At 50.6% G+C, this 22,894-nt stretch overlaps 1 protein-coding gene and 1 long non-coding RNA gene across 51 annotated transcripts in view; one reads left to right on the top strand and one right to left on the bottom strand.

The window, feature by feature from the left end:
* SORBS1 (sorbin and SH3 domain containing 1) overlaps positions 1–22,894 on the bottom strand; it is a 263,566-nt gene that overhangs the window by 104,364 nt on the left and 136,308 nt on the right. For 20 of the 50 annotated variants that reach the window (XM_066238988.1, XM_066239013.1, XM_066238993.1 and 17 more), the window contains 6 exons: positions 22,745–22,810; positions 19,961–20,056; positions 17,719–17,847; positions 5,865–5,891; positions 5,641–5,753; positions 431–1,114 (listed from right to left, as the gene is read on the bottom strand). In XM_066238988.1, the coding sequence (XP_066095085.1) occupies positions 431–1,114; positions 5,641–5,753; positions 5,865–5,891; positions 17,719–17,847; positions 19,961–20,056; positions 22,745–22,810 (1,115 nt within the window). The remainder of the gene's footprint in view (positions 1–430; positions 1,115–5,640; positions 5,754–5,864; positions 5,892–17,718; positions 17,848–19,960; positions 20,057–22,744; positions 22,811–22,894) is intronic. The other 30 variants (XM_066239026.1, XM_066239023.1, XM_066239032.1 and 27 more) reach the window with 7 other exon arrangements.
* Positions 240–4,965, top strand: LOC136310425 (uncharacterized). Its single transcript, XR_010726563.1, has 3 exons — positions 240–457; positions 3,341–3,445; positions 4,673–4,965. It is a non-coding gene; the product is annotated as an uncharacterized lncRNA (long non-coding RNA).

The following is a 22,894-nucleotide window of genomic DNA, read 5'->3' on the forward strand; positions in this document are numbered from 1 at the left end:
CGTCCAAGTTTACTTTCCATCCATCTATTTTTGAAGCCTTTTAACACTTTATGAGAGAGAAAGAGAGAGAGAACAGGCAGGCAGGCAGGCTGTGTTTAACCCCAGAGCCACTTGCAGAGTCTGAAAGCTGGGGAGTAAATACCGTTTCCTTGGCACCTTGTTATGAGGCATAGACAGTCTATTTCTCACTGTGTTATTAGTCTACGTATTCCACACTCTGGCACACTTAAATACTTACAGGAAAGGGAGAGAGGGAGACAGAGAAGGCTGCACTGAGACGTTTAGAGAGAAGAATTCGGGATTCCAGCTGCAGCAATATTAAGGAGGAAAGGGGGGGGCGGGGCAGCCCAGACAACAGACACGCTCTCACGGGAGTTTCAAAAGAGACGGAGTCGGAGTCGAAGACACACAAACATTCCTAATTCCTTGCCTTGGCTGGATAACACGGCTGCAAAAGGTAAGGTTCTTTTCTCCTCCGGTTTTCGGGATCAGAGGTAACCTGGGGGCCTAGTACAGGTGGTCCCACTGCGTCTGGGAACGAGGGCCGAGTCCCCAGGGAAGGACTCTCGCCATCTTTACGAGAGTCAAAGAATAGCTTGGGAGGGTGAGGAGGAGCAGAGAGTGGCTTCCCCGTGCCGGCTGTGCAGGGGACAATGCCGGGAGCCGGTGCTGGAGTGCCTTTGGCAGGGTCACGTGCAACACGAGAGCGGCTTTCCGATGCCACCGGGCAAATGTTATTGGATAAACAAGGTACATATAAGCTGCTGACCTTTTTATTCCCAACTGCCTTATGACGTGGGTTAGAGCTCACATTCCCGCTATAAACTGTCCTGGTGGCTGCGCAGTGGTGCTGGGGCTGGAACGAAGCACTGCGGAATGTGGGACCCAGAAGCGAGGGCCCAGGACACACCACACCTGTGGGAGCTGATCTGGCTGCCAGGGGGGCCGAGACAGGCTGGGGTGGTGCGGGGCTCTGCTGGCTGGGGGTGCCGGGTGGAACGTAAGGCTTTGGTGAGCTCCGGTAGAGCGCGTCCTTGTGGGTGCTGTGGAGGGCGGGGGACTGCCATGCAAAGCGGCCCTCCGCAGGGAGAGGAGGGCGTGGCGGAGAGAGAACCTTCAGTAACATTTTCAAGACACAGTATCAAGACAGGAAAAAAAGAGAGAGGAGGGGAAATGGAAAGAAGGACGACCATTAGAAACAGTAGCACAACATGATCTGAAGAAAAAACAATTCTAGACATGTTTTTAAGCAAGTCCTCGGCTTAGATTCCGCATAAGAGTCTACATTTCTCTTCCGGGTAAGGCCGAGGACTGAATCATACTCACCTGGAGAGGCAGCCCTGGCCGACTCTCCCTTACATCGCAGGGAGGCTGAGCTCAGCCCATGAGAGGCCACGTGCTGAGTCACCTGTGACACCAATCCTTGGTTGACCTGCACCCTTTTAGACCTCCTGACTGAACAGGGTGCCCAAAGGCTAAATGCCTGTGGAAGAAGCCCCAAACCCCCAATTTTCTACACTTCCTTTCCGCAACGATTCTTCTCTATGTGCCTTTGGCTTTAAAAAGAGTTGAAGTTCACTGAAACTCTCAAGTGTCTTTCATTCTTTTCCCTTAGGAAATGGAGAATTAGAAGTCATCCTTATTTGTGCTCAGAGGAGACAGATGTCTTAATTGAGTCACTGGGATTTAGTGCTCAATTCCATAAGCATAACAAAGTCAAGCTTGCCAAGAAGAGAAGGCTAAGGACTCAGAATCCACATGTGCTGTTTCTCAGAGGAAACACTGGTGGAACTAATTATTAAGAAGATAGGCATGAGATTAAAAGCATGTCTCCAATTTTTGATGTATACAGAACAAAGGGACCAGGCAGAAGCACTTGATTGGCCTACCAGATGGGACTATGCCTGGTTTATCAAATTTCAGCCCTTTCCCCATTCCTACCCAGTCCACTAGGAGGCATAGAAAATTCTGGAAGGAGGTGATCAGCCCCAGGGCTCCTGGCTTAAGCCCAAAGCTCCAGTTCTAGGTTCAGAGCTGGAAAGCTATAGTTTGCATCTCATTCCCTCTCCCTCAACATGACTCCTCCTTGGGTCCCAGTGGGGCATAAGGTCAGGAAATGGGGTAAACCTCCAGGTTGATCCTCATTTCAATGAGAGCCATCTGTTAACCTGTGGCTCAGCTGGGAATTAGACCATAAGATAAGCAAAGTTTATTTTCCTAGTGTTATGACTGAATGTCTGTGTCTCCCAAAATTAATATGCTGAGTCCCTAACCCAAATAATGATTTTAAAAGTGGGGGGGGGGGCCCTGGCCGGTTGGCTCAGTGGTAGAGCGTCGGCCTGGCGTGCAGGAGTCCCGGGTTTGATTCCCGGCCAGGGCACACAGGAGAAGCGCCTATCTGCTTCTCCACCCCTACCCCTCTCCTTCCTCTCTGTCTCTCTCTTCCCCTCCCGCAGCCAGGGCTCCATTGGAGCAAAGTTGGCCTGGGCACTGAGGATGGCTCCATGGCCTCTGCCCCAGGCACTAGAATGGCTCTGGTTGCAACAGAGCAGTGCCCCAGATGGGCAGAGCATCACCCCCTGGTGGGTTTGCCAGGTGGATCCCGGTTGGGTGCATGCGGGAGTCTGACTGTCTCCCCATTTCCAACTTCAGAAAATACAAAGGAAAAAAAGGGGGGGCATAAGGAGACACTTCGGGTTAGATAAGGTCATTGGGGTGGACCCCATGATGTGGGTTAGTATCCTTATAAGAAAAGGAAGCAACCAGAGCTCTGTCTCTCTTTTCATCATATGGGGACACAGAAGGCAGCCATCTACTAGCTAGGAAGAGTGCCCTCGCCAGGATTCAAATAGGCCAGTGCCTTGATCGTAGACTTTCAGCCTCTAGAACTGTGAGAAATATACGTCTTTGTTTAAGCCACCCAACTATGGTGTTTTGTTATAGTAGCCCACGCTAAGACACCTTGATGTTCTTCACTGGCCCTTATCTTTAAAGACAGTCCAGTACTAGAAAGAAAACCAGAACCTTCCTCTAAATGGCACAGGTGAGATGTATTAGAGTTTGGTCAATATCTGTGACCAAAACTGGGACTGTACTAGGGTGTAGGTCTATTTCGAGGTTATTTATTTATTTTACTTTATTATTTTATTAATTTTTTGTGGAGTACAAGGCCAAGGGGAAAGGGATATTAACAAGGATAAATAGGTGAAAAATAAAAATTTTTATGAGTCTGGAATAGAATATCAACCTATGCCTTAACAAACTAAATTTTCAAATAACATGGATGGGAAAGAAACTCTTTGGGTTTCCGAGGTTGACCTGATGCCTATCCTTTCCACAGGGTGACCATATGTACCAGTGAAAAGAACCAAAGGAGCAGCCCCTCGTCAGTAACAACCATGAGAAAAACCTCCCAGATGTGCTCCCTGGGTTTCAGGGAACTCAGGTTGGAGGCTGGGGCATGTTATATAAATACAGAGTAACTGATGCTCTCTAGAAACAAAACACTTGAACTAACGCGCACTAAAGGGACCGAGGGATATGTTGATAATGGTTGTCAGGGAAGTAAGTAAAAGGCAATTTTGAATTAGGCTCAGATTTACTTTTACTTTGAGCTTGAGTGTCTCACATGTGATTCTTCCTTGTACAAAGATAGCAATCAATTTCAACGAGTTTTTTAACTTAATTTGGCTGTGGCCATATATGGTGCCATAGCTGCATGACATCAGGCGCAAACCTTCCCAAGACTTTGACCCCGTAGAGAGGACACTTCCCCAGAGTGTTGACAATGCACTTGGAGCCAAAGGCCTTCCTGCTGTGGGGTTTCTTTTCGCCCTAAAGAAGGGGAGGATAGGCACATCCCTCTACGTGGAAGGAACTGCTTTCTGTTTTATTGTAAACAATGTAGGAACCACACAGGCAGTTTGTATCCTCCCCAGCGTGCTACTCATGAAAGCTCACGTCTCTTATTAGATGGTGAGGCAGTGAAATGATGGGACTGCTTAGAAGAATCTGATACGTTCCTATACGTACAGTTCTGGAAACTACCAACCCTCACCTCCACTGGGGACATCGAGATGATGATGCGGACAGGGAGGAGGCAGCCCTGGCTCCCTGTTACCGGGGACAAGGGAAGCAGGGGAGCAGGTCCAGGCTGGCAGGGGAAAGGCAGCCTCTGGGGACATCAGGGACAGACTCTTCTCCCACCCCCGTGAGTCTCTTGGACCCTAACTCGGCCCCTCTGAGGAGACGCTAGGATAGGAGGGATCTATCCTCCTATCCTAGGGATAGGAGAGCTCTCTTCAGCTGACGCCAAGCCAGGGCAGCCCCAGCCCAGCCCGCTTGGCTTCTCTAAGCCAGTGTACACTTACAGCGCCGGCAATGGCTATACAGACAAGAAGTCACTTTTGTATTCAGCAAACAAATTCAAGCGGTAATGCAGGACCTGAAGGTTATTGAAATTTAGATGGGCAATTTTACACTGAATATACAGAATTAAACTGCTATATCATCAGTTTACCAGGTTCCCTTTAAGATACCCCATAAACAGAAAATTTTTGGATAGTGACAGATAATATGCGATTCCTAGGAGATAGTACAGGATGTTGACACTTATGATAAACTCCTCGACGGCAACATTTAAAACAGTGATCTAAACCTGGTTTCATTTCAGGGGCCAGTGCAATTTTATGTCCTCAGGCACAGGGACCAGAGGATCACTGGAGAAGGAGCGTGGGGACAGGAAGGTAATGCAGAATTCCCGGCCCCCAGGGAGTTCTGGGAGCATCTATCCAGAAGGCAGGCACAGGGAAGAGGACACACCAGGAACACATTTCTGCAACATATTCTGGGCAGCACAGCTTCCTTTAAAAGAAAGAATTGCTCCATTCCACGGATGTGGCTGCTCTATGTAAAAACACTCTTCACAGATTGTCTGAATTAAAACAAGGACTAGTCCTGTCATCAAAATGGCAAAGTAGCCACAGGGAGGGGAGGGAAGAAAGATCAGGAAAACAATCTAGGGGGAAAGACTTAAGCAAAATGATCCCTACGCCACTCCACGTAGTCCACTTTGGGGGATTTTCTTTCGTAGGCTGGAGCTAGGCGGGTTATACTCCGCTGCACCGCCATTGCAACTTCTAGCTGTCTGCTCCCGGGCCACGGGATGGGGGTCTGGCCACAGCTATACAATCTTAATCTGGAAAGACAGAGTGGCTGGAACTCTTACAGCCACAACTGCTGCAAATTAATGGAATAAACACAAGAATGCACTCTTCTCTTGAATATTATACTCTAAAGAATTTTTAACGAAGAGGCTCAGAACTTTCCCCCACTATTCAAGGCCAAATGGATTCCTTGTTCCAGAACATTCCGAAGTAAATACACTTTAAAACTATAAAACACCGGGCCCATATTTCCAATACCCTGGTAAAAACCAACCTCACCCCATGCCTCTGCTGCCTGCAACCCCAACTTCTTCCAAACTCTGGTCCGGCAGCTTTTCCAGAGCTGGCCAACAACACGACTCTGTACCCGGCCCTTTATCCAGGCGAGCATGCTGGAAGTACAAACTTAAGCGAAAAAGTCTTAGGAACAGGTACCGCTCGGCAGTCCCCACCCGGCCCGGGGGCACACGCCTACCTGGGGCTTGTCGGAAGGAAGGTTGGGATGCACGCTTCTGTAGCCCTTGGCAGCAAGCGAAGAGGGTTGGGCATTCCCATTGGCATCGGCACTGGAAGCAAGCCGCCACTCATCTGGGATGGAAAAAAGAAAACCCTCACTCACAGGGAACACGCCCTGGTTTCCCTTCATTGAAGGGTCCCTGGTGGAAGGTAGGGACTGAAAGAATGCAAGAGAAATCATACCTGCAGAGGAGTTTTCTGATTCCAGAACTGTGTGTGGTACAGAAAAGATGAAAACAAGAAGGGGGGGGGGGGGGCAGAAATGGTTACATTTGCAGGAAACAAGCAGGCACCGCACAGAAAGACGAAAATCCAGCACCCCGCTGCCCGACACAAAATGCCCTCAGTCACGATGGCCTAATTACCATAGGAACCCACTCTAAACCATGATGTGCTCACAGGCGCTGACCTTTGAAAACACAAGGCTCACATTCACGGCAATGAAGAAACAATTGTTCCTTGACATTCTTATTTTACAGACTAAAAGGCAACAAAACTCTACTGTCCGGTCCCTACTCACTAACTCATTCCCCCTCTTCACGCCTGATGTGGGCTCAGAACGACCTCTGCTCATTAGCAGGCTGGACTAATTAACAGGCCCAGGAGAGGGACAAGCAGATAAGCACTTTTTCCATGGCTGCTTGTGGGAGAGAATGTGATTTAAGCCCAGAGGTATCTGCTGTGCTGTGGACTTTTTCCTTCCCCGCCTGCTTTTCTTCTTTCCATTAAATGAGCCACATAAACACTTAAAATCTATCCGCCCTTTCCGAGTTTTCATTGCCCTACCAGGCACCCTCGTCTCCTTCCAGCCAGCTATCCCCTGGCCCTCCCAGCCTCTGCCGGATGCATCTCAGAGACCCTAACCCTCTCCCAACACGGCCCACTTAACGCCACAAGGCAACAGAGCACAATGGTTATGAGCTCGGCTGGACCTCAATTCAAATCCTGACTCCACCACCTGCAAGCTCTGTGTCCCTGGGCAAGTTATAAGCCTCAGTTTCTCCATCTGAAAAACAGGGATAATGATATGCCGGCTTCTTCTGTGTTGTGACAAGAGCCAGTGACCCAGTGCATGAGAAACGCTTAGCCGGCGCCTGGCCGCGCTCAGTAAATGCCTGCTCCTGTCATCTGCACCATCTCTGTGTCTACTCTCCACCCTCCGTGTAGCCCGGGTCGCCAAGTCTATACTGGGCCACACAGTCCATATTTTAGGCTCTGTGGGCCATCTGGTCTCGGCGGCCACTCTTCAACTCTGCTGTCACAGCAGACATAGATGATATGTATATGAATGAGTGTGGCTATGTTCCACTAGACCTTTATTTATGAACACAAATTTGAATTTCACATAATTTGCATATGGCGTATAATACTGTTGATTTTTCTTCCAACCATTTAAAAATGTAAAAATCATTCATAGTTCGTGGGCTCTACAAAAATAAGCACGGTCACACCTGGCCCAACAGCCATAGTTTGCCAACCTCTGACCTAGCCAGACCCTTCACTTCCTCCTTGCGCCTGGGCGACTACCCCTGTCTTACCTGCACAGAGAGAAAGAGGGAACAACAGAGCAGTGCTCACACTCACAGCCCCAGGCCCATTCCCGGGTGCGTCCCTCCAGGACAGAGACGGGCTTTCCAGATGTGAAGCTGAGATTTACAAACATTACTGAACGCCTTCCTACGGGTCAGACACCGTTAGTCACCTCTGCTCCAATCTAGCGTTTAATTTAGTCCACACAAGTCTGTGATGCCAGTGATCACTTGACTTTATGAATGAGGAAACAGAAAGGCCAACTGACTTGCCCAAAGTCACACAGCCAGCAAACGACAAAAGCATTCAGCCCAGCTCTCCAGAATGGAGTACAGCAATCTGTCACCATCCAGAGTCACCAACCCCAGCATCAGCCACAGAGGGGAGCCTATATTTCAGGGAGGTGATGAGAGCCAAAAGGTGACAGAGCTGCACCGGGATCCTAGGGAAGGTGTGTGAAAACGGACTGCTGGGACGCACCCAGGGTTTCTGACTCAGTGACGGGGATTTGGTCCAAAAATGTGTATTTCTAACATGTTCCCAGGGCATGCTACAGGCTGATATCCACAGTCCTCACTTGAAGAACCACTGATAAAAGGATACTTAGAAACACCCTTATTCTGGAAAATTATCCACTCTTGCTTACTTTCGCCTTCTAAGTTAGAGTTTTAAAATATTTCAGGTTTTTATATTCTTTTAGCAGATTGCCTATTACATTTCTGCCCCTCCCTTATGGACAATTCACAGCAATTTGTCTTCTCTTTCCAACCACAAAAGTTGGGAAATTTGCAGGACTTGAATTTTACTCACATTACTGCAATGGTTTAGGCCTGTGTGACCAGGGGCAGGCCAATAATCACTCTAAAGTCCACTCTTGTCACCTATTAGATATAATGCCTACTCCATGTGCACCACACAGGGCTGCTGAAGACACAAACCAGGGGTGGGAAGTACCTCAGAAAAACCATTTTAAACATTCTCTGTTTTATCCATCCAGAACCCTGGCCAGAGATCTCCTCCCACCTAACAGGTCCTGAGACACCAGGTGACACATTGTGACAATGGTTCTCTCTCCTCCCTGCACCCATCACATTTACTGTCCCATGTTCCTAAGTTTTTCTAGTCCACCTCTGTCAAATCATTCTAGCGAAATTATTAGAGCCTGACCAGGCAGTGGCATAGTGGATAGAGCATCGGACTGGGACGCGGAGGACCCAGGTTCAAAACCCAAGGTCACCGGCTTGAGCGTGGGCTCACCAGCTAGAGAGCTGGGTCGCTGGCTTGATCGTGGGATCATACACATGACCCCATGGTCACTGGCTTGAAGCCCAGAGTTGCTGGCTTGAGCAAGGGGTCACACGCTCTACTGTAGCCCCCCCCCCCCCAGTCAAGGCACATACGAGAAAGCAATCAATGAACAACTAAGGTACTGCAACGAAGATTTGATGCTTCTCATTTCTCTCCCTGTCTGTCTGTCCCTATCTGCCCCCCCACCCTGTCTCTGTCACAAACATAAAAAAGGAAAAGGAAAAAACTATTATTAGATTTAGAAATACACTAAAATATCACTAGCTTCTGAGTGAGGGGTTATTCAATAAAGGACAGGAACTTTGAACATGAATTTTGGGGCCCCTTATTTTGCCCCCCTTTGGTTCTCAGTTGGATTGGTTCTACTCAGGTGACATTGGCAAACAGATATATTAGGGAACATTGAGATGAGTCTGTCCCTCCAAAGCTCTAGGTACCATAAAGGGGGATTATCATGTCAGCATCAGACCGCCAAGCTTGCGTCCTGACCATCTTGCTAACTTCCCAGTGCACAGCAAATGACTTAGTCTCACTTGTGAAAGAGATATTATCTACTTCTTTTGAGTCCTAAGGATCAATGGAAATCTCTGGCACTTAGTAAACTAAGAATCCAAAGCATAAGGAAAAAAATTTTGTCCAGACATAGAAATAAATTAAAGTTGCTGACTTCTGCCATTTAATAATTAGCTCCAAGAACATAACATCCTTGGGGATCAACCAACTTTTTCTTCTAATTCCAAATAATTAAAACTGTTCCCCTTCCCCTGCCCTCAAGAAGGCAGCTCCTAAAACCTTCCTGAGCCTTCTCTCTTCCTTTAAAGGAGAGCTGTACTTCTGACGTTTTATCACCCTTCATCTGCTACCTCATCTTCTGAACCTTGAAACTTGGTAGTAACCCAGGACCATTATGTGCCTGAGTACAGCATGTGAAATTTTATATACATAGCCATCAATTATTAACTTTTGGTTGAAGAGACTGTCAAAATGCTCCTTTCAATAAATGCTCCCTCATAGCTCCTGAGGAAGGAGGGCCTGGGGAAGCTGAATCTTAGACAGATTCTACAGCCCTGAAGAAAGCCAAGCCTTCCCATGAGAAGTATATTTAATTTGCCTTATCTTGTCCTCCATCTGTTCTTTAAAAAATTTTTTTAAATTTATTGTTTTAGAGAGAGAGAGGAAGGGAGGGATAGAGAAATGATTTTGTTGTTCCTCTTATTTATGCATTCACTGGTGAATTTATTTTATTTTATTTTATTTTTTTTAGTGGGGAGGGAGTGAGAGTGAGAGAGAGAAAGAGACAGGAAGGGAGAGAGATGAGAAACATCAACTCATAGTTGTGCACCTTAATTGTTCACTGATTGCTTCCTCATATGTGCCTTGACCGGAGGGCTCCACCCGAGCCAGTGACATCTTGGTCAAGCCAGTGACTTGGGCTCAAGCCAATGACCATGGGGTTATGTCTAAGATGCCACGCTCAAGCCAGTGACCCTGCAATCAAGCTAATGACCTTGGAGTTTCAAACCTGGGTCCTCAGCATCCCAGGTTGATGCTCTATCCACTGTGCCACGGCCTGGTCAGGCCATTGGTGGATTCTTGCACGTACCCTGACTGGGGATCAAACCCACAACCTTGGTGGATGGGGATGATGCTCTAACCAACTGAGATATCTGGCTAGGACCTCCTCCAACAGTTCTTTACATATTATCTTTTCTACCTGTGGACACAGCCTCCTGATGTTTTCTTGCTTCTCATTTCATTTTGATCTGTTCTAATTTGTTTTGCTGATCAGTTCTTCTTGGAATCCTAGGATAACTTTCTCTGAGAGATCGGATGTTTTCTGGTAGAGTGTCCAACAGACCAAGGGTGTTAAAAGTGGCCTAGGAGCCCTGGCCGGTTGGCTCAGTGGTAGAGCGTCGGCCTGGCGTGCAGAAGTCCTGGGTTCGATTCCCGGCCAGGGCACATAGGAAAAGCGCCCATCTGCTTCTCCACCCCTCCCCCTCTCCTTCCTCTCTGTCTCTCTCTTCCCCTCCTGCAGCCGAGGTTCCATTGGAGCAAAGATGGCCCGGGCGCTGGGGATGGCTCCTTGGCCTCTGCCCCAGGTGCTAGAGTGGCTCTGGTCGCAACAGAATGACACCCCGGAGGGGCAGAGCATCACCCCCTGGTGGGCGTGCCGGGTGGATCCTGGTCGGGCGCATGCGGGAGTCTGTCTGACTGTCTTTTCCCGTTTCCAGCTTCAGGGGGAAAAAAAAAAGTGGCCTAGGAGTAGTTTCAACTCTTTATTAGGGTATCAGCCATATGGGTAATGGAGTCTACATAAATACACTGGACATAATGGCTCAGGTGACAGTCCTGATTGAAATATCCTGAACACACTGTAACATCTCCATGCTAGGAGCTACACTTCCTGACTCCATAGGAGAGGACCCCGGAAACTCTGTGCTCCTCCCGGCAGATTTTAATCTGTAATAAACCATAACCATGAGTATAAGAGCTTCCAATGAGTTCTTTGATTCCTTTTAGCAGATTGTCAAGCTGAGGACAGTGTTGGAAGTCCCCTAAAATTGGAGTTGGTGTCAGAAGTGAGGGTGCTCTCTTATGGGGGCTTTTCCCCATTTTCTCCATTAGAGTTGGCCCTAATCTCACACATGTGCTCATAGAAAGGGCTCTGAGCTAATGGGCATAGAAAGTGCCTTTAGCCTGACCTGTGGTGGCACAGTGGATAAAGCGTCAACCTGGAAATGCCGAGGTTGCCAGTTCAAAACCCTGGGCTTGCCTGGTCAAGGCACATATGGGAGTTGATGCTTCCAGCTCCTCCCCCCTTCTCTCTCTCTGTCTCTCACTCTCTCCCTTTCTCTCTGCTCTCTAAAAAAAAAAAAAAAATTAATAAATTTAAAAAAAAAAAAAAAAAGAAAGAAAGTGCCTTTAACTGCTTCCATGTTAATTTTCTCATATCTCTTTGCTACTGCCATTTCTGGATAGCAAATGTGAGAATCAAACTAAAAGAAATATGTTGATTGCAGGCCCAAGAATCTTTATGTCCAAAGCTAACTCGGTCCTCACAAATGAGGCAGAAGGAATGCAGCCAACTGGCACAGAATTAACAAAATGTAAGAGTTGAACTGGATTTTGGCCTGTGAGTTAAAATACAGGGACCAATGGTCTTCGGGCTACACCAGACAAGAAGTTTGATATCACACCCACCACCAGTCCAGCACCCAGCCCTGGTCAGGCAGTGGTATCAGGAACAGGGTAAGTAAGGTAAGGCCTCTCCCAGGGGCAGGGGTCAGCACTAAGATTATTATCGTTCTTTCCAGATGGCTCCGATCCAAAAACCAAGATCCACATTCAGAGATCAGGAGGCTGGTCAGGGAGCCATGGTCAGGGGTGCAGTCGAGCACCACTTGAGAGCAAGAGCCTGGACAGTGGGTTTAAACCAGGCAACTCCAAAAGTTCCACCTGTCACTGACCCACAGAAAACATCTTCATCCTCCCCAGATTCATCTGGATAAAGATGGCTCCCAAATCCATAACTGCACTCCAAATTTCCAAATGCCCATAGAAACTTCCTCCTAGAAGACGTTTCTTTCCCCAAAACTCAACACATCAAATAAAGAAGTTCAACATTCTTTCAACTTCCTTCATAAATCCACCATCTCCATGAATGCCAGTTACTCTCCGGTCAGCAGAGAGCCCTGCTCCTCTATGCTCCTTAAACGCACTGCATGGGCCCTGCGGCTTCCCTCTGCCGAGCACACTGACCGGGCCCTGCTCCTCTGTGCTCCTTAAACGCACTGCATGGGGCCTGCGGCTTCCCTCTGCCGAGCACACTGACCGGGCCCTGCTCCCCTGTGCTCCTTAATCGCACTGCATGGGGCCTGCGGCTTCCCTCTGCCGAGCACACTGACTGAGCCCTGCTCCTCTGTGCTCCTTAAACGCACTGCATGGGCCCTGCGGCTTCTCTCTGCCGAGCACACCGACCGGGCCCTGCTCCCCTGTGCTCCTTAATCGCACTGCATGGGGCCTGCGGCTTCCCTCTGCCGAGCACACTGACCGGGCCCTGCTCCCCTGTGCTCCTTAAATGCACTGCATGGGGCCTGCTCCTCTGTGCTCCTTAAATGCACTGCATGGGGCCTGCTCCTCTGTGCTCCTTAAACGCACTGCATGGGGCCTGCTCCTCTGTGCTCCTTAAACGCACTGCATGGGGCCTGCGGCTTCCCTCTGCCGAGCACGCTGACCGGGCCCTGCTCCTCTGTGCTCCTTAAACGCACTGCATCGGGCCTGCGGCTTCCCTCTGCCGAGCACGCTGACCGGGCCCTGCTCCTCTGTGCTCCTTAAACGCACTGCATCGAGCCCTGCGGCTTCCCTCTGCCGAGCACGCTGACCGGGCCCTGCTCCTCTGTGCTCCTTAAACGCACTGCATGGGGCCTGCGGCTTCCCTCTGCCAAGCACACTGACCGGGCCCTGCTCCTCTGTGCTCCTTAAACGCACTGCATCGGGCCTGCGGCTTCCCTCTGCCGAGCACGCTGACCGGGCCCTGCTCCCCTGTGCTCCTTAAACGCACTGCATGGGGCCTGCCGCTTCCCTCTGCCAAGCACACTGACCGGGCCCTGCTCCTCTGTGCTCCTTAAACGAACTGCCACCGTGCTTGGCCCAGGCCCTCATGATTCCTGCAAGTCTTTAAGGGACCTCCTGGTCTGCAGAAACTAGAATTGTTGCCATTAAAGAGCACCTGCTGTGTGCCTGGCTCTGTTAAATATTGATATAAAAGAGCTCGTTGACTCCCAACAACTCTATTAAGATCACTCCCATTTTAGCCTGACCAGGCGGTGTCTCAGTGGACAGAGCGTCACACTAGGACACAGAGGACCAAGTTTCGAAAACTTGAGGTCACCAGCTTGAGCGCAAGCTCTCCAGCTTGAGCACGGGGTCACTGGGTTGAGCGTGGGATCATAGACAGTCGCTGGCTCAAGTGAGGGTCACTCACTCTGCTATAGACCTCCCTACCCCCCGTCATAGCACATATGCGAAAGCAATCAGTGAACAGCTAAAGTGCCACAATGAAAACTGATGCTTCTCATCTGTCTCTTCCTCTATGTCTCTGTCAAAAAAAAAGAAAAAAAATCACTCCCATTTTGTAAATGAGAAAATTCAGCTAAGATTGAATAGTTTGCCCGTATCACAGAGATAGTAAAGTGGCAGAGCTGAGCCTTAACACAGGACTGTATGACTCAGGAAGAGACCATCTCTCCCAGGATGAGAGAGTTGGACAAGGACTAGAAATAGGGGGTGTCTCTGAAATGCACAAAAGGTGTTAATAGGGCCACTTAAGGAAAAACGCCAGAGTGCAGGTACTGGGCGGTGTGGGAGACTGCCACTTCCAAGTCTAGGCAAATGATCATCAACCTGGAGATCGATAGGAACGGAGGGAAATGGTAAAGGCAGGGAGCAAGGCAGAGGGGGGCACAGAGCAGCTGAGGGGCAGATGCTGGGCCTCGTGAGAAGGGAGGGCCTGGCCTGTGGTGGCGCAGTGGATAAAGCATTGACCTGGAACACTGAGGTCACTGGTTCAAAACCCTGGGCTTGCCTGGTCAAGGCACATATGGGAGTTGATGCTTTCTGTTCCTCCTCCCTTTCCTTCTCTCTCTTCTTTCTCTCTCCTCTCTAAAAATGAATAAATTAAAAAAAAATAAAATCTAAAAAAAGAAAAAAGAAGAAGGGAGGGAGCTGGGCGCTATCTGACATTAGCTATCTATGGAGACTTCGGGAGCAGAAAGCACATCTAATCCTTGGCAAGAGCCACTCACTGCCTCACACTTGGGCTCCCAGTCCAGGCTGCGCATGGCTATCTACAAATATTGCTGAAAACTGTTTTCATAAGGTAGGTCTAGGCCCAGGGGCTCCCAGGACCAGGACAGGGCCGGGGACTGGTGTGGGCCAGCAAGTTGTCATCTAGAGGTGCAGAGGGAGGGAGGAGGCAGGGATGAGAGGACTAGGGAGCCACAGGACATAGCCAGAGTCGAGAGCCAGCAGGATGCTGATCAATGAGCAGCAGGGCTCAAGGACAAGACCCCCAGTCCTGAAGCCCTATCTCCAGTGTTGTCACATCTTCCTAACCTCGCCCCAGTGTAAACTCACTACAGCCTGCTGTGGGCTCAATCCACAGGGGGCTTCCCCCCGCCTACTCACGCCGAGCTTGTTCCTTTCCACCCAGACTCTCAAGTGTAGGATATTGAATTTGTCCGCAGGGAACGGAATTTAGTTTGTGTCAGGCCAATTCTCAAACTTTTCAAGGTCACCGAGCATTCTGGAACTAGAATGATTTGGAAACCATCTCACCCAGTTTTCTCATATTTCATGTGCTTAAAAGGTGCAACTTAAACCACGGTCACAAAGCATGGTAGTGGCCCTGGCCGGTTGGCTCAGCGGTAGAGCATTAGCCTGGCATGCAGGGGACCCCGGTTCGATTCCCGGCCAGGGCACATAGGAGAAGCGCCCATTTGCTTCTCCACCCCCCCTCCTTCCTCTCTGTCTCTCTCTTCCCCTCCCGCAGCCGAGGCTCCATTGAAGCAAAGATGGCCCGGGCGCTGGGGATGGCTCCTTGGCCTCTGCCCCAGGCGCCAGAGTGGCTCTGGTCGCGGCAGAGCGACGACCAGGAGGGGCAGAGCATCGCCCCCTGGTGGGCAGAGCATCGCCCTTGGTGGGCGTGCCAGGTGGATCCTGGTCGGGCGCATGCAGGAGTCTGACTGTCTCTCACCGTTTCCAGCTTCAGAAAAAAAAAAAAAAAAGCATGGGAGTGGACCAGAGGCCTGGGCCTGACTCTCCTGTTGTAACAAATGGCCTTTCGTCCTCACCTACAGCACCCAGAATCACTTTCTCTTTTCCTCCCTTTCCCGACTTCACATCACAACTCCTAGTGAGTCACCTAGGGCCTGTCACAGAGATGATGCTAAATGAATGTCTGAATGAATAATTTGGATTCGGTGAGCTCAATTTACTAAAATGAAAATAATCTACTAAGATTAATTTACTGTGTGTGAGATGTGAATGACTGTGAGCTATCCCCTAATTCTTCAGAGTACTTTCATTTTAAAACATGATCTTTTATCACCCAAAGATTTTAGAAATTTCTAAGAGACATAATTATTTGGGGACTAGAGAGAGCTTCCTAAAGTGCCTCAATTAACTGCACAGTACTGTATAGCAAAAGCCTGCAGACCATGGGACAGAGTAGCATTTGCATTCTGAGAGTGCCATGCTGTAACCACCAGGGGGAGCTCAAGGCCCCCTCTCTGCCCATTCACCACTCATTCACCACCAGAGGCAAAGGCCAGGTAGTTACTGGGTCCTTAGGCTGTAGGATGGTTTTTCTCTTTAACCGTCACCTGGGATTGTCTCTCCCCCAATGTCCTCTAGCTTGAGAGCTCAATATTCCCAGTTAGGTCTGAAGAGGCTGGACTAGACTTGTTTTAGGACAAAATTATTTTGCCTTCACTTCTTGGCCCCACGTTTCCAGGAGATGTGTTAAACCTCAGTGGGGCAAGGGTCAGGCGTGGGTTCAGGGATCTAGGGCCAAGAAGCCGCTTTGAAAGTTCAGTTCTGGAGGCCACTCATGTCTTCCCTGAGCTGAGGGGGGGAAGAAGCTCTCCACAGGGACCACTGTGACCAGAACGGGGCTTGTGCTCAAACCTCAGCCTGGCCTCTGGCTCGGTACCTGGTACAGGTGGCTGGGATAGACAGCAAGTCAGTTCCCAGGACGCTGGACACTGACCAGCTCCATGCTAAAAACTCTGTCGAACCCAACACACTGCTCCCCTTGCACCAAAGAGCTCTCCTGCCCCGCTCTCTTCCCCTCTGGGCTCAAAGAAGGGCATCATCACCCAATTCCTTTCCTCCTTTTTCTTCTTTCCTTCAATTAGAAACTCCCATGCCCTAGAGCAGAAGCTCTCCAATGTGGGCCTGGACCAGCACCAGCACCAGCACCATGACCTGGGACCTATCAGAAACACAAGCCCTCAGACCCTGCCCAGTCCGACAAGTGGGAATCAGACATTCTGAAGTCAGACTGGGGGGCCCAGGAACCTGTTTTTACCCCAGGTGATTCTGGAACTCAGGTGTGAGAGCCACTCACTGCTCGATCATGTGGAGAAGGGCTGTGTCCGTCCCCCCCCCCCCCCGCCCCCGCACTAACTGCCTGTGGAGCCTCCAGGCCAGTGTCTCCCAACCCCCGGGACCCTTGGGCTGTGGAGAGCCCTCTCTAGAGATCCAAAATAACCCCATCTTCCCAAGACTACAGAGCCTTTTGGAACTAGAGTGGCGTGGAAACCATCTTGCCCCAGTCCCTCAGACTCTATATGTGCTTCAAAAGTGTGACTTACCCGAGGCCAGAAAGCACTACCTGAGGTCGTGGGCTAGGGACCCACGCCTGACTCTTGCTGCAACAAATGCAGCTCACGCCATGCCCCCAGGTGTGCTGCAAAATGCCTTGCGTGTTCATCCTCACAATAATGCTATCAGGCCGGCACAGTCACCCCCCCCCCCCATTCTACAGATGACTACCAGGTTGAGACAAAGTATCACATCCAAGGCTGCACCATCAGCAGATGGTACCGGGCTGGAACACAGATCAGCCAGGTTCCCAAGTCCCAGGTCTAAACCTCACCACCACGCATGCTCCAGCCACCCAGGCCTCCTGAGTAATGAGGGAGGTGCGCTTCAGATGGGCTTCCTTTGTCTCCCTCGCTCCGAGTTTGCATTGGGCTCAGAACTGCTCTCCTGTCCTGCTCCCTCCGCTGCCAGGTGCCCCCCAGGCCTGAGCCCGGCCCCACCTCCGCTTTCCAGGGAGCCAGGTCACTCAGCTGCCTGCACTTCGCAGCGTCCCCTGGCTTCTTCCTAGCCCAGCCCTGAGAGACACCTAACCGCCAGCCCGTCTCACAGTCCCCCCCCATGCCCCCAGGCCACCTCTGTCCTCACCCACGCAGTCCGCAAAGCCACCTGTTCTGTAACAGGGTTTCTGCCCACCTGTTCAGTCGAAAGCTAAAATAAAGTGGTGATTGTGGCTGTGCCTCTGCCTGAAGCCCAGGAGCACCTGTCAGTTCAGGGCACTGATCACCACCCACTGCAGATGGGACAAGGAGCTGATGCAGCCATGCCCTTCCCACGTGACTTTGAACACCTGCCTCTCGTCACAGGGGTATCTCACCTGGTTTGCTTTCATGCTGTGGGGTTTCCTGAGGGCTCACAGGGCTACTGCCGGGGGTATCCCTGTAGGAGGACGAGGCCCGGAGAGTCACGGCTCCCTTCCCAGTGCAGACTTTCGTAGGGTCCATGTCTGCAGAGGGGAGACCCACAAGAGAAGACTGAGTCTGAGGCTCCTGAAGGATTCAACAACAGTCAGCGAGCAACTTGTTACAGCCGGGAGATGAGATGAACCTGGTTACAGCCACATACAGTCAATGAAGATTAATTTGTGGGTGGTGGAGAGGAACAAATCCCATTTCCAGAGGTTAGGGGAAAATGGAGGCAAACGGTGAGTTCTGAGTAAATGTATGAGTTACAATATCAGCTGAAAAAACATTTCAAAATGGAAGCGGGTTTATTTCTTTTATTAAATGAAGTTTAGGTTGGTGAGCAGACATCTGACCAATTAGTAAGGTACAGTTCAAGGCAGAGTTTATGAAAGATTTCTTAAGCTTGCAGACCGTCCGTCTTATAAAAGATCAAGCCGGCAACATCAGAAATGAGGCGGTTTTCTGCAGAGAATTGCTGCTCCTTGCACTTCCCCAGGGGAAAAAGGAACAGAAAACCCGCCTCAGCAAGTCAAGACCCCCAAACTGATGAGACAGGGTATGCTGCCTGGAGAGAGAGATCAGGGGCGAGAGCCTCACATTCCAGACTTAATGAACAAAATTCACACCAAAGGAAACGACCAGAAATGCTAAATCCTTCCACGAAGGGTGTTCGCTGCACCCCCAGCTGAGCCGTCACTGGGTCCTGACCTCTCCCTCAGTCGACAATGGCCTAATAACAGATTCGGGTCATCTTTCAGAATTCTACTGAGAAGGATTTCAAAATAGGCTTCAAAAGAGCTGGATGCTATCCTCCAGGAAAGTCAGCCGTGGGAGGTGGGAGGCAAGAAACCGACGCAGACCACACAGTCCTAGAAGGCGTCCGTGCTGAGTGTTTCTTTCTGTGCAGCTGAGCCGAACTGAATTCCACAGTTTGTTTTTCCAAACTGCTCACAGCACAGCCGGGATCACTGGCCTACAATTGTCAAGCCTGCGTTTACGGGGTAAAGTTTAAGGTGGGCACTGGACAGGATGTGGGCTCAGACATCCAACTCATCCCCACGCCCACGTCAGGGCGGAGAGAAGCAAAGCCTCTTTTCCCCTTTCCACTCCAGCAGCCCCCTTTCCGACAGCTCAGACAGACCAGTCATTAGTGTCACAGAAGAGAACTCACTGCCCCATCAGCACCTTCTTCCACCGAAAGCAAAGCACTAAAACACAATGTATGACCCTGGCCGGATAGTTCGCTGGTTAGAGCATCATCCCGATATGCCAAGGTTGTGGGTTCAATCCCCCATTAGGGCACACGCGGGAACAGACTGATGTTTCTGTCTGTCTGTCTGTCTGTCTCTCTAAAGTCAAGTTTAAAAACAAAGAACACCACGTATGGCCGAGCAGGCAGTGGCCCTGGAGAGCACCTGACCTGTCCAACCCTACGACTGATGTCACAAAACTATTGGGAAACTAATTCATGGTCTTTTCAAAAGGATGAGGGGCAATAACAAAACCAGCCCAGCCCTCGGTTCCCGGATGCAGCCCCTGAAAGCACCACGGGGCTGAAGCGCCGAGCTGGGCTGGCGCTGACGCCTGGGCTGGACCTCCTTGGAGAGCACCGGGAGGAAGTGGCCGTGGGGAGCTGGGCGTGGCCGGGAGGCTCTGGGAAAGAGCCCGGCGAGCATCTCAGGCGTGCATCTAGGTTTGGCATCTACTGCAGCTGCTTCAAATCCAGCCCAATGCAGAGGTTCCCTGTGCGGCCACATTGATTCTCGGGGTGACTTACTTCTAAATAAAGTACTGGGAGCTGGAAAGCTCTAGGGAGAGCCTAAGAAGTCCATGTAGCTCAGACCCCCACCAGAGTCAATGTTTTTAGCCTCTGGACTGACCACTCTCCTCAAGGAGGGGGTGGGGGCAGCTACCTGTCAGTTTGTCTCCAGACTGGCTGGCTCACAGAAACACAGAAATACACACACACACAGAAACCCAAACACACACGGAGGAAGGAAGGAAAGCCACCGAGGAAGTGAGAGGGAATGGCTCCTAAACATGCAAGGATTAAGCCTCCACGTCTTTGTTAGAAGGAAAGAAGAAAGGAAAACCATGCAGGATCTGCTAAAAGTTAACAAAAAAAAAGAAAGAAACCAACCCAAAGAGAGGTACCTGTGGGGAGCACTAGGCCTGAAGGGCTTTTCACTGTCTTCACGGGAATTATTCTAACAGCAGAAATAGAGCGTGCACGTAAAGGGTCGGCAGTTGCTGCAAACACAAAAGGGTAACTGGTGCCTCCAGAAAGAACGTCTGGGAAACACTCAGGCGGGTGAGGAACTGGGCAGAGACAATAGGAGGAAGTCGCCCTCATGAAAAGGCCACTAGACAGAGCAGTAGATGCTGTCATTTGAAATAACCTGCTTTCTCTTTAGAGCTCTGCGCCAAGACAACAGAATGGCCCTCCAACCATCACCCACATGCAGTTGGTCAGTGTCTAGGCCTCCTGCCACACCAGGAACTTGCCAAGATTTAGAGACACAGATGGCCTGGCAAATAAAGGAGAGAGCCGTCAGGGCCGAGGGGCCCCTGAGAGAATGTTGGGGTGTCTGTGTGGGGGCAGGGCTCCAAGGAGAAGCGCTGTGGCCCCAGGTGAGTGGAGGAGGAAGAAAGGGGACAAGTTTGTGAGCTGCCTGGCTTCCCCAGAATCATAACCTCTGGGGTCCTGTGCCTGCTCGGACAATCACTGCCCTCTGTCCCCAAGCAAATCAGAGCCCCCATCTGTTGGGCAGCAGATGGTCTTGCTTAGATCTACCCTTCCCAGGCAAGAGGCTGCCAAGTGTCCGAGTGCACGTTCAAGACTCTGGGCAGCACCCAAGTGCACAGCCCCGATCCTGGCGCCCAGCGAGCTTTAAGAGAGCTCAGGGAACGGCCTGGGATGGGGCAAGGGCTGCTGTCCTCAAGTCCCAGGTGCTCTTCCCTTTCTCTCCACAGGCTCCCCGGGGCCCCTGCTTCCCCAAGTTCTGGAATCTCAATGGTGGGCACATCCCCAATCTTTCTCACAAGCCTGTGTGAGGTCTCCCCTCATTCTGTCCCTCTGATGGAAGCAAACAGAGAGAGAGATGGGACCTCAGGTGCTACATGCCAATGACACTCCAATGAGGAACACTCCAAGGTCTTTTGGCCCCAGATCCACACAGTAATGGGGGTAGGACTGTGTAGGAAACAAGACGGTCACTGATGCATCAGCATTGTGCTGGCGAGCCTGTCAAGGGGACAGGGGGGAGGGAGGCAATAGACAGTTCACCTTCCAGTCCACCATACTGCTATTTCATAAGGCATATGGTAATCATACGGCCATCAATAACTGCGTTGATACTAACAATACTGCATGTGTGAGGATGCACACATGCTTTTCACAGCAATTCTACTCACTGCTCCTTAGGACCAGCCCGGAGAGTGGCAGAGTGGCGGGGCGGGAGATTTCTGTTAAGTTGTTACCATTTTCAGAGGAAGAAGCAAGAGGCTCAGAGAGCTGCTCAGAGCCATCCAGCTTTCAAGGGAAGATGCCGAGACTAGAGTTCAACTGTCCTGGCACCGGGTTCGGTGACCTCCTCAGGCCACCGTAATGACCTGCAGGTTCCATCTGCCTCCCCTTTCTCAGCAAAGGCGAGTCTTACTGGAGAGTGGAATCTACCTTCACCTGCCACCCTCCCCCCACACCCCAGAAGTCTCTTCTTTCAGGGAGTTCACAGGGATGGTGCTGAAGGCCTCACAGGTGTTAAAAGCATCTGAATCGTAACCTCTCCAATGCTCCTCCCCTGGAGGCCGTCCACAGACACCGCCCTTCAGCATCCCCTGAGAGCAGTTTAGCTGAGATTATCCAGGACTTCGAGAACACAGCCCCACACCCTGAGTGGAGAAGGGCGGCGGGCTGTGCAGGGAGGCCAGAACGGCCAGCAGCGGGACCCCTCCCACCACAGGCACTGCCCTCCATGCCCATCCCTCCTGCTCTCTGTGCCCTCCCTCGCCCGCTCTTCCTTCTGACTTCACAGTGGCCTCGTCTCACAAGGAACACTTGGCTAAACCAGACGAAAATTACAAACCAAGGCCCGACACGGCAAACTCTCTGAAATTACTTACATGCCCAATGACAGGACTTCTGCCCTCCCTCTTTGATGGCATAAAATTTAGTGGGATGAGCACAGAGAGAATCATTGGAACCCACAATTTGAAGCAGAAATAAATACTGCAGACCATGCAATTTCTGTGTTTTCTAGATAGAGGAGTTCACACCCACAGAGACCAAGGACTGTGAGCAGCAGAACTGGGACTTGAGCGTGTATCTTCTCACAGCTCACTGCAGAGGTGACTCGGGAAGCCCCGCCTCCTAGCTATTCGGGCAGTCACGTGTTTACCCCGTAGTCATCCAGGATGAGCAACCACAGGGCAAACACAACCTCAAGGGTCCTTTTATCCATCATTTGTTCCACACTCAAATCTTTTGTCCTAAAATTTTTAAAAACTGAAAATAGAAGAGGATATACATGGAACTAATGCCACCGAAATAATACGTTTCAGTAGTTTAGGCTGTTGCCTCGGGGTCAGGACTGTGAAGGTGACATGCCAGAAAAGAAATTTCAGGCTGATCAATAAATACCACGTACACCAGGCATGAGGTATGTTCGGCCTGTGTGTTTGAGCTGTTTTTCAAAACATCCTGTGAGCTAGGGACACTTTGCATACCTCTTCTCACAGCGGAAACGGCAGCCTCAGACTCCTGAGATGCAAGGGCACGCTGCCGGTTTCAGAGAGTCAGTGTGGGAAACGGGGCTCCAGTTCAGGGCTGTTTAGACCGGTGACTATTCCTCCCAGGAGAGTGGCCCAGGCCTGACATCCTCTGCTCCTTCTAGAAACCCTTTCCAGTACCAAGTCAGGCTTCCCTTACCAAAGCCTTACCTTTGTCCTGCCCATTGCTGCCTGGTGCCAACCCGTTCACCACGGCTTTAGAAGCACCATCACATTCTGAAAGAAAGAAGGGGAAAAAAAAGCACGAGGCTAGTGGTGAGGTCTCCCCAACATCCACGGAGTCCTGCCCAGTGTGAGGTG

Source organism: Saccopteryx bilineata, chromosome 7, assembly GCF_036850765.1.
Source record: "Saccopteryx bilineata isolate mSacBil1 chromosome 7, mSacBil1_pri_phased_curated, whole genome shotgun sequence".
NCBI lineage: Eukaryota > Metazoa > Chordata > Mammalia > Chiroptera > Emballonuridae > Saccopteryx > Saccopteryx bilineata.